The sequence below is a fragment of the Neltuma alba genome, unplaced genomic scaffold (genome assembly GCF_004799145.2).
Source record: "Neltuma alba isolate B1F8T4 unplaced genomic scaffold, ASM479914v2 tig00012499_pilon, whole genome shotgun sequence".
In the NCBI taxonomy this organism is placed as follows: Eukaryota; Viridiplantae; Streptophyta; class Magnoliopsida; order Fabales; family Fabaceae; genus Neltuma; species Neltuma alba.
Window position 1 is genome coordinate 220,377 of NW_021636968.1, and position 12,474 is coordinate 232,850.

The window sequence follows — 12,474 nt, forward strand, 5'->3', positions numbered from 1 at the left end:
CTTTGAATACAAAACGTTTGCTTTGAACTATAAATAGACCATGAGCTGTGCGTCAGCTCTCCCGGCTACACTCCCAGCCACGCCTTAATTTTGGGGTCCTTTCTAAATGTTTCTTTTTAGTTTTTTTTTTGTTATTAGATTTTGTATAAAATGAACGATATTTTGATATCTTACGGGCCAAAACTTATTCATTTTTCAATTTTATACGATTTTTGAAATACTGAAAGAAATTGGAAAGGGCACCCAAAATTAAGGGACAATGGGGGCACAGCTGAGCAGGTCAACCCCTAGCTCGTTAGTTATCAATTCAATTAACCTGGGATCTATTTTCTTCCTTGCCAATTCTTTTAGACTATCTTTGAAATTTTCATGAACTTTTGAATCTGCGAACTAGATTTATGTTCTGCCTCAAAGTTTTGCCAGATTCATAGTAGGCTGGATCAAATCACGCCTCTCATATATTTAGCCTGATCGAATCGTCAAAAATTGGTCCAATTTCTTCCGTCTTCAGTATCCCCCTTGCTGGTTGCTGCCCTGTTTCTTGAAGGTCCTATTATATATGCATTATTCTTTCTATTTTTATGTTTTTACTTTTGTACTTGGGTTCAGATTCCTAATCCTTGCGTTGCAATGCGCGTGATGCTGATGGAGTTGGGTGCTCTTCAAGTTCTTCTGGTTCAACTAAGAGAAGGAAGTATCATGTGTTTTGAGCTTTCGAGGGGAAGATACACGGAAAATTTTTCTGATCATTTGTATGCCGCTTTAAAACGCAAAGGATTAAAAACTTTCAGGGATGAAGAAGAACTTGAAAGGGGAGAATCTATTAATCCAAGTTTAGTACAAGCAATTGAAGAGTCTCGTTCTGCAATTGTTGTGCTCTCCCCAAATTATGCTTCTTCAACTTGGTGTTTGGATGAGCTTCAAAAGATCCTGCAGTTAAAGGAAGAGACGAGTTTTCAAGTATTTCTTTTTAAAAAATAGTTTAAAAATTTTAAATTACAATTTAATTTAGTTAATTATATCTATAATCATCTTAATTCAATTATTTATTATATGTATTATGAATAAAATAAGCTTTTTAAATATGATCTTAGACATGTAAAAGAAATCTAAATAAATGTATATCAATACATGCAATGAAAAAAATAAAATTATACAATTTCATTATATAATCAAAATTAATAATTAATTAATCTGATAACATATTAGAATGTTTGAAAACATATGCAGTAGAATTATTTCCTATTATAAAAAATTATGTTTTTGACAAATATAAATATTTAAATAATTTTATGCTAAATAAAAGTATTTTGGTCAAAGCAAAGGCTTAAAAGTTAAATTTAGATAGATGAAAAATAAAATCTCAAATATATAAGAGAGGGTTGTGTAAAATACATTGCAATTTGAAGCGAGGCTTAGGTATGTTTTTAAAAGATATGCAATATTTTTGTAATTGAGATAAAGTAGAAGGAATGATTAGTACTCCTCCATTCTTTATTATAAGAGACATTTGATACTTATGACATGTTTCTATATAAGAGACACTTAAAAGTTGTCTCTACTTTTTATATGATTTCCTATTTTACCCATATTTATTGTCTTCAACTCACTCTCTCTCATTTCCACTTCCTCTTTCTTTTAATATATTTACCATGTTTCTGATCATGTCTCTCTCCTATTAATGAAGGTATTTTTGGAAAAAAATTATATTTTTACATATTGATTGTTTTAACTAATTTTAACTGTTTTTTAAACAACATAATTCAGTTATTCATTCGTATAATAAGAAACGGAGGGAGTAATTAGAAAAATTAATGTAGTAGTTCTTAAAGTTTGTTCTGATTTTGAGTTAGGTTCTCTAGTTTTTTTTTCGTTTATGAAATTTTTATAATTTGTATATTAAATGAGCAACTCTTTCCGTAAAAAATACTCTCAACGCTATTAATGCTACGTGACATGGCATTAAAAAGGCTTGCTTTCTCTTTCTTTCCAAGGCCAATCATGAGCTTTTCTTTCTCTTTCTTCCACGTAAAAGATCGTGGCTCTCTTTCTCTCATTAATCAAGGGCCAAACACACCAGTCGATAAGAAGAAGAAAAGCTCCTCCTTAAACTATATTCACACATTTGAAGTCAGCTCATTTAAAAAGTTGAAAACATCTGCATATTTAATATATGAATTTGTTTACATATACTTCCTCTGTTTTTTATTATAAGATCTAATTTTTTAAATGGGTTTTTTTTATAAGATACTCTTTGAGTTTGTCTGAACATTTAATGCAGCATTATCTATTTTATTTCTAATTTAGTGTATTTAATACATTCTCTTTTTTATTTATCTCATTATTATTCTTTCATATTTTTCTATTTATATATAGGGGTATATTTAGAAAAAAACTGCATTTGTTAAATATTAATTGCTTTTAACTAATTTTAATTATTTTTTAAATTACATAATTTAGTTAAAAATATCTTATAATAAAAGACGGAATAGTATATCTCCAGCGGCTTATGGAAAAGTGAATACAATTTAAACCTTTTGGCATGAGACTGGCGTGGTTGGCCCTTAAGGGATGAGAGAGAGAGAGAGAGAGAGAGAGCCGCAGGCTTTTACTAGGAAGAAGAGAAAGCAAGTCCATGTAGCCTTTTAATGCTATGTCACCACATCATTAACCGTGTTGGGGGTATTTTTAACAGAAGGAATTGTTCATTTAATGTAATAAATATAAAAAATTCATAAAAAGAAGAAACAAAAAAATAAAAAGACTTGATTCAATATCAAATAAAACTACGAGGACTGCTAGATTATTTTTTTCCTTAATATTTCACCCATGTTATTTCATTATAGACTTGTATTTTTCTTTGTTGCTAAAATAGACTAGTAGCACTAGGTTGTAGATGATCTCTGTTTTCCAATTGAATTCAATTAATGATAGAATTCTGAAATGGTCATTTTTCTGAATATGTATTAGTAAAATTACATAATAATAATTATGTAATTCAACAATTAAAAAATTAATATTAATAATTTATAATGTGTTGATTAAGTGACTTCAATATCTAGGAGTTATAGTAAAGTGTGTGGACACACACACATAACCGTGTATGTCTGCAAATAATTATCTCCTGCCCCATTAAGTTAAACTAACGTTCACGGAAAACTTAAGATTGCTACAATTGTGGTCATGTTTTCTTTACATCTCACATCAAGTGTCTTTTATTGTTTATGCAAAAACTTCAAAATTCAATTGACTTAAACCGTCACGCTATTTTCATGTCCAAAAAAAATCATTTTACAATTTTATTTTCATATGCAGGTATGAAACAGAATTCATTGAAAGCATTGCTGAAGAAATGGGGTCAAAGTTACTTGATAAATCAGCATCTGGTCATGGCAAGTTAATTGGAATTGAACCAAAATTAGATGAATTGAAGTCAATTGTAGCAAGGGAATCAAAAGGAATTGGGTTTATAGGAATATGGGGCACAGGAGGCGTAGGCAAAACAACTCTTGCTAGAGCCTTTTATGAGCGGAAGCAAGAGCGCAAAAACTTTGAGATTCACTGCTTCCTGATAATATTAGAGAGGCATGGGAAAAAGAAGTTTGATTTCATTGCCAAGAAAACTTCTTTCTTCTCTAGAAAAAAAGAGTATGGAAGTGGCTGATTTTTATGAAGGAATGGGGTTAATAAAGAGAAAGTTGACTGACAAAAAAATTCTACTTGTCCTTGATGATGTGAGTGATATTAGGCAACTTGAAAATTTGGCTCCAAAGCAAGGATGGTTCAGTGAAGGGAGCATAATAATAATAACAACTAGGGACAGGCATTTGTTATCATCACATGGTGTATCTGCTGTGTATGAATTCAAATTATTGAGTGATAACGAGTCCCTTGAACTTTTCCTTGAAAAAGCTTTTAAAGAAGAGCATCCTAATGAAGATTATTTGAAACTTGCTAGAACTGTCATTAAGTATGCTGGAGGCCTTCCTTTAGTGCTCACAGTGTTAGGTTCATCTCTTTGCAAAAGAACTATAGTGGAATGGAAAGATGAACTAGCTAAGTTCAAGAAAGTTCCTCCAAAGGACATTTTGAAGATACTTCAAGTGAGTTTTGATGGACTGGATGATCAGGAAAAAACCATATTCTTGGATATTGCTTGCTTTTTCAATGGGATGGACAAAGATCATGTCATACAAATTTTAGAAACTTTGGAGAAGGATCTTCACCCAGAAACTGGGATAAATGTTCTCATTAAGAGATCACTAATAACTAATTATGAAGGGCATTTGTGGGTGCATGAAATTCTCCAAGATATGGGAAAATATATTGTTTATCAAGAATCACCTTATGACGCCGGCAAGCGTTCAAGGATTGTCTTTGGAGGATGCCAATCATGTACTAAAAAGAAATAAGGTGACATTATTCAACCGTTCTTTTGTTTATGTGCTTTTTTAATATAATATATTCCACAACATTTACCTTGGCTTGTTGTTTTATAGGGGACAGAAGCAACTCGAGGAATGGCCCTAACATTGGAAAAGTCATGTGATGCATTTGGGATCCTGAAGCCTTCTCAAAGATGAGTAATCTCAGGTTACTTATCATTTCAAGTCGCTCACATGTTTCACATTGCCAATTAAATCTTCCGCATGGGCTCAAGACCCTTTCCAGCGAGTTGAAAGTCATAGAATGGGTGGGGTATCCATTATTTTATTTGCCTAGTCAGCCTCAACTCCATGAACTTGTAGTACTAAAATGCAACATAGCAAATTAAAAAAAACTTTGGAGAGGAACACAGGTATTACGATCCTTTCATTTAAATTCTTTGTCCATAATTTAATAAATTATAATTATAATTAGTGTTTGGTTTTGAGGGCTTATTGTTTCCTATTTTTCTATTGTTAGCCTCTCCCAAGCCTAAAGTCTCTTGATCTATCTCATTCAAAATACCTCATCAAAACCCCAAATTTTGATGGAATTCCTCATCTTGAAAAGTTGATTCTTGAAGGGTGTTCTAACTTGGTTAAAATTCACCAGTCTCTTGGGCAACACAAGAAACTTGTCATTGTTGACTTGAAAGATTGCAAAGAAGTTAAAACCCTTCCAAAAAAATTTGAGATCAATGGCTTGGAGACTTTTATTCTATCGGGTTGTTCAAAAGTTAGAAAACTTCCTGAGTTTGGAAAAGATATGACCCATCTATCGAAGCTTGATTTAGAGAAGACTGGTATAGCCAAACTACCTCAATCACTGGGCAATTTGATTGGCCTCATTGAATTAAATTTGAGGAACTGCAAAAAGCTGGTCTGTCTTCCATGTAGTGTTAATAAGTTGAAAGCTCTCAAAGTTATAAAAATTTCTGAATGCTCAAAGTTTTCAAGGCTGCCAGAGAATTTGAATGAAAATGAAGCTTTGGAAGAGCTGGATTTGAGTGGGATTGCTATAAAAGGGTTATCATTTAGTGACTGCAATGATGAAGCACAATTTTCATCATCATGGAGTTGCTTCTCCCTTCTTCAAAGGCCATCAAGCTCAACAAATTTTATGCTGTTGCCGTCTTTGTCATCATTGACACATTTACGTTTAGTAAACTGCAATCTCCATGATGCATCACTTCCCGATGACATCAGCATGTTATCATCATTGGAAATTTTAGATCTAAGTGGAAACAATTTCATTGACTTACCATCTGGCCTCATTTCCAATCTTTCGAAGCTTAAGGGTATTGGTCTCTGGAGGTGCCCAAGGCTTCGGTCTTTGCCGCAACTTCCGTCAAATCTATCATATATATGGGCTGAAAGTTCTTCATTAATGAAACAATACGGATGTGCAGATCAATTATGGGATTTCATTGAATCATTTCAACCTCAGGTTTATTTTATTTGTTTAATTGTTCTTTCACCTCAATCATTTACTTCTTTAACACGCAAAATTGTTTCTTATAGGTTCACAACCATTTAAATATGAAGTCAGCAATTATAAGAGGGGATTCAGAAATTGTGAGTTTTTAGAATCACCTATTTTTTTCTTAATTTCTTTGACAATAAAATATAGTTTATTTTACTTGTACGTATGTTTTTTTTTTTTTTTGCTTTTTTTTGCCCCAGTTTTTTTCCCTCCGTCCACGTTGGCACTCATTAACAATTCCAGGCAGCAGAGTACCATCATGGTTTTATAATCAAAACTACTTTTGCGAGAAAGAATTCTGGTGGTGTCCAAATAATGTGTCGTTCATAATAAATATATCCCCTGATTATTGTGGTTCACGTGAATGGTGGGGCATAGCCATATGCTTAGTCATAGAACGCGATCTCACATTTGGAGAGGGGTGGGATGGAATTTGTTGGAGTTGCAGATTTCCTAATGATGAATTTCCAAACTCGTATTGTGGGCATAGTTTTCTACATCCGGCTATGAGTCCTCTGCTTTATATAAAATATATTCCTTATTCCTCTTTGGTTGTCAATGGACTTCAAATGGTATTTTTCTCTAAGAATGCAATGGAAACAAGTCACCAAGGATGAAAATAAGCAAGTGTGGGTGGCGAGCGGTGTGTAAAGAAGATGTTGAAGCATGGCGAAGAACAGGGGACGAAGGTTGTAGTATCATCAATAACTACGTGAAGATTGATCCAGACATCAACAGTGGAGGTTATAGTCCCCGGCCGAGACCTGATGATACTGTTGTAGAAGTGGATGGCGCCTATTCTCATTTAGATGACAAAGCAGCTTGTGGAGGCGTTCTTAAAGATGGCAACAATTGTATGAAGGAGGCTTTTCTTCTGAAATTAAGTGGCGGAGATATCCTCACAGCCAAACTATGGGGTTGCTTGATGGGTCTCAAAAGCGCTTGGGACGCTGGTACTGGAGATGTTATCTTGAGAAGCGACTCCGCTGAGGCTGTTCGATTGATCAAATTTGAAGTCCCTGAGACGCACAAGGATATTGCTCTCATCATGGAAATCAAAGGGATGTTAGAGTGGGATTGGTTTGTGGATATCCAGGTCTTTCACAGAGACGGCAATGGCATTGCTGAATTACTTGCTAAAAGAGCACTTAATGGGGCAATGGGTCTGCAAATACTGGGCCCCAGACAATGATGAAAATATTCAGGCCACTGATGTTAAACAACCTGACGTTGAGAAATGAATACACGACTTGAGAATTGAGAGTTATCAATGCTCAAACATCATGATCAGTTCGTTGTTGAAGAAGATGAGTCTATACTTCCAAGGTACGTAGATCAAGCCTTCTGGTTTTAGATTAAAATTTATATTTTATATTAATGCATGCTTGATGGATATTTAAAATTTTCCTGATACATTAATTTAATATAATCTATGAAGAAGGTTGTTACGTCATTTTTATGTATTAAGGACTATAGAAAAGGATTCAGGAGGAAGTATTAATATATATACGATCCAATGGCCGTAGGTCAACTATCTATTATGCATATTCACTGTTCTTGTTTTGTTGTAAGCAAGTGCGAATGGCCTGTGTTGTGTAGAAATGTTCAAAGATGGCAAAAATCCTGTAATGGCCTTAAAAGTAATGTAAAATACTGCCTCTGGTTTTAATATAAGAGTTAGAATTTGGTCCTAAATGTAAGACCTCAATTACTTTGTTCTCAAATTTATTATTTTTGTTCTAAAAGATCCTTATTGATCATAAGGCGTCGTTTCTATCAAATGATAGTTCCAGTGAACATGATTAAAAAGAATAATTTAGGAAAGTCAGCACATGTTTCTTACAATTAACAACTTAATTAATTTTTTTTAATCTCTTCAAATTAGTTATCTAGCTCTCATATTAAAAATCGGAGGTATTAATTATTTAATATTTTGATCATGTGTTGTAAATTTTTAATAAGATCGATTGGTAGTCTAGGACAAACATTGTTTATTGTTTGTTGTGAATCCTACCGATGTATGAGACAAACTTTTATCATTTTAATTCTTTACACACACACACTTTGCAATCACCATAGTCCTTTTGTGCGTGTATATATATGTTTTCATGATATTTTTCTCGGCTTGTTACGCTAAAGGGAGTGGAGAAAAAGAGAGAAGCAACCTATGGAGAATTAGAAAAAGGGGATCTCAGCCGCAGTTCCTGTCAACCTCCATCCTCCTTATATTCACTGCCGCGGTGGTTGCGCCGTTCTCCTTCCAGCCGTCGGCCTCTTCTTTGCTTACTATTCTTGAGAAATCATCGTCATTTTTCTCCTCCTGCCATTGCCGTCCGTCACCTTGATGGTGTGAGGTGAGCAGTTCGCCTCTTGTTTCTTCTTTCCTTGCTGCTTCTTAGTGATTCGTTTGAATTTGGCATTGCTCTGTGCGCTTTCCTCTGTTCCGCCGCATCTCTGTTTTGTTCGTAGGTGAGCCCTCTTTTTCTTCTTCTTTAATTGTTTCTGTAAGTATTGATGTTTGAAATATGATAAATGAATTGGATTTGGCTGTCCGAAGAAGGAAGGCAAAACTTTTTCTCCATTTAATACATTTTTTCCATTTTGCCTTTAATGAATTTATTCTCCTCCTTTGTCACTCCCTCTTTATGATATTTTTTCATATATTCTCTTTCATCTTTTTTTCTCCTTTATTATAAGAGCAAACAAAAATATATTTTTTAGCTATTTGTTACTTTTAATTAATTTTTTGATACATGAAAATTAATTATTTAAATGTTATAATAAGAACACAAGGGAGTACTGATTAAAACAGGGAAGAATTTCTTCCAGTAAGAATTTATTGTTGCATAGCGTGTGAATGTGACCCTCCTTCAAATGCTGTGTTAAGAATCCCTTGTCTTTTTTTATTTTCCTTTTAGGGAGAATTATTATGAGTCTCAAGCAAAGAATATAATCACTAAAAAGTCTCATTGACAACATGAGCAGCCTTGTAATGACAAGCTCTAAGATAGTAAATGACTACTATTCACTTGTCATTAGGATTTACTGGTAATTATTTTTTTCTTTGAGATCTTATTGTAATTCTCCCTTCATTTTGATTTTACAATTTCTTTCAAAGAAAAATGCAAGTACGAGATGATCAAGGTCTTAATTACTATTTTCCCCTAGTCCAAGTCCAATCATGATTCGATTGCAAAACATTACTGTGTATCAAGGGAATAATCCATCAATGAATTTTACATTCCTTCAATATGGATGCTTAAATCTCTCAAGTTCACAGAATATAATCATTTTGCAAAGTCAAAGCAAGAAGTAGAGGTTTCAAAACTCTTATTATTTTGCACAAAATGTTTCTAATAAATTTGTGATTATTAGGCTGATTAAGTAAAAAAAATAACTTAGGATAGAAAATATGCCTGCCTAGCTACTATACATAACTCCTGCCCAATACCACTGCAGAAAACAACCTGATGAACAACAAACACCCAATAAACAACAGAGTAAAAGTGTGAAAAAAAAAACTTCATCCATTTAATCTGATATAGGTTCTAAGCTAAATCAGGCTCTTGCATGCGAACCTGTTCAATATCTAAAACACAAAGGAAAACTAACTATAATCATATATCCCAATAAGGTAGTATTAAAATTTTTCTAACTTAGAGTCCGTATGTACACTGTTTAGCCTGTTAAAGCCCTCAAATTGAGACTTCAAAATACACTGTATTTTTTAAGTCCCATGTTAAAATTTGTAACAGCTAATCATAAGATCACAAGTATCAACTTAACTCTGATTATCATCAAACAAGATTTTCATAACTTCCATGTCTGTATTGATTCAGTGTTGAGACTTGAAGAATAATCTCCTTTATTGGTTTTTCATATTCCACCAAAATCACCTTTACTTTCGATGCCATTGGATGCTGGCCTCAACAAATTTTCTACTTCCTATTAAAAAAAAAAATCAAATGTTTAAAATGTGCTGAGATGTTGCTGTTTAATTATGTTCCTCGAGAATAAATAAGTTTGCAGAGTGTCAGAGAGCAGCGCGGTTTTGAACACGTTAAGAATAGGCTTGAGCTGACTCCAAAAGCTTCATCGTCAAAACTATGCAAATTTGTGCCCAACAGCTTCATGGCCACCGTTCTATTATTCTGTTTTAATATGTTCTATGAAATGGATTTAGCTCTTAAAGCATATGATTTGTGTGATCATGCTTTCTTTGAATGCAAAATTTTGCTTGAACTATGAATAGACCGTAAGGAATATAGACAAATAGTTATCAATTCGGTCAACCTGGAATGTATTTTCTTCCTGTCCAATTCTTTTTAATTTATTAGTAAAATACTACAAACGGTAAAAAAAAATCCCAAAATACTACATGTTAAAAGAATTACACCCAAATACTATATTACAAATAATTCACACAAGAATTTGTGAAGCACTCGTTGAACAACTTTCACCTCTGACGTTTTTTTTGTATTGTAGACAAAAAGAATGAAATCGTTCAGCACTAGACCCCATTTCTTCTGTTTCCTTCAGTGAAAACTACAATTAAAAAGACCCCATTACCCAATTACTAAGCCATTTGTACTCTTTCCTTTTGACTGCGGCCCCGTAGACATTGAATTCCCTCAGCATCCTCTCTCACCTTTTCTTCCCCGTTCCTTCCAACCCCCCCCCAAAAACCTCTACATTTAAATAATAAATAGTTTGATTTAATATTTTATAAAATTATTATTAAAATATTTTATAAACTAATTTTTTTGGGACTATAGGTATAAATTGCCCAAAATAAATCGTAATAGTTTAAATTTATTTATTTACATTTTAATAATATTATATAAATATTATATCTGAACCATTTATTTTTCATTTAATGGTGAAGAAGAGATTCTTAGAGTATCCAAATCCATAACTCTATTCCTTCAATATCCACTCCATTCATTTTTCCCTCTAAATTTAATTAAGGGGATAAAAAATATTCATTTTGAAAAATCAACTTATATACTTATTAATTTATAGGGAACAAATAGAACAAAGAAAAAAATGGAAGGAGTAGATATTCAAAATCCTTTCTCCATCCTTAGATGGAAAATGTATAGTTCAGATATAATATCTGATACAATATTATAAAAATATAAACAAATAAATTTTGTTATAAATAAAGAAGAAGAATAGAGAAGAAAAGAATATCAATAAGAAAGAGTATTTCTCATTCCATTCAAGGGTGCTGAATACATTATACATGGTTTCTATTTATAGACATAACTTTACATCTTTGACAGAATCTACAGATATAATAATAAAAGATAATGGGGATAATGGGAAATATTGAGGATACTGGGAAATAAGAGAGATAATGATAGATACATGGACATCCATAAAGATATTATATTCATAACACTCCCCCTTGGATGTCCATAACTAAATATGTGCATCATTAAAAAACTTCTGCAAAGAAAACCCTGTGGGACAAAACCTAGTAGAAGAAAAAGAGTGCAACATTTATTGATATATATTTCATAGTGCTGCCTCGTTAAAACCTCGCTAGGAAACCCAATGGGAAAACCATAGACAAGGAAAAAAGAGTACAACATACATTTACTCCCCCTCTTGACGATGTCAATTGACATCTCTAAGACTGCGAAGCCCAATGTCATGAACAAGTCTCTCGAACGTGGTGGCTGGAAGTGATTTGGTGAATAAGTCTGCTAAATTTTCAATATAACGAATTTGCTGGATATTGATTTCACCATCCTTTTGAAGGTCACGAGTGAAGAAGAATTTTGGGGAGATATGCTTTGTTCTATCTCCTTTGATGTACCCTTCTTTTAGTTGGATAATACATGCAGTATTATCTTTGCATAGTGTTGTTGGGATCATTTTACCAGAAGACAAGCCATAAGTAGTTCGTATGTGATGTATTAAGGACCTTAACCATACACATTCCGACTTGCTTCATGCATTGTTAGAATCTCTGCATGGTTAGATGATGTGGCTGATATAGTTTGTTTTATAGATCGCCATGAAATGGCTGTACCGCACATGTGAATAGATAACCAGTTTGTGATTTACCGACATGTGGGTCAGACTGAAATCCACATCTGCATAGCCAACAAGATCAGTCTTGGATGCATTCGAACAAAATAATCCCATGTCCATCATACCCTTAAGATAACGAAAGATGTATTTAACTCCATTCCAATGCTCTCATGTTAGTGAAGAACTATATCTTGCTAGCAAGTTACTTGCAAATGATATTTCAGGTCACGTATGATTAGTAAGATACATTAGTGCTTCAATTGCACTCAGATATGGTACTTCTGGACCAAGTAGCTCTTCATCACCTTTTTTCCCAATTTTTCAAGGTCTAAAAGGTCCTTATCCACCTCCAAAGATCTTACAACTATTGGAGTACATAATGGATGTGATTTATCCATATAAAACATTCTAGGATTTTTTTGTATAAGTTTCTTGATATACAAAAATTTCATTTTTCAAATACTCAATTTGTAATCCAAGGCAAAATTTTGTTCTTCCTAGATCCTTTATTTCAAATTCTTTCTT

The 12,474-nt window shown here is 33.1% G+C and overlaps 1 protein-coding gene across 1 annotated transcript; it reads left to right on the forward strand.

Moving 5' to 3' along the window:
- The first annotated feature begins 3,677 nt into the window (after positions 1-3,677).
- Positions 3,678-7,099, forward strand: LOC114727620 (TMV resistance protein N-like). The gene is made up of 3 exons (XM_028914309.1): positions 3,678-4,373; positions 4,906-5,722; positions 6,495-7,099. Exons 1-3 carry the CDS (start codon positions 3,678-3,680, stop codon positions 7,097-7,099), a joined length of 2,118 nt encoding a protein of 705 aa, XP_028770142.1.
- Positions 7,100-12,474: the final 5,375 nt, after the last annotated feature.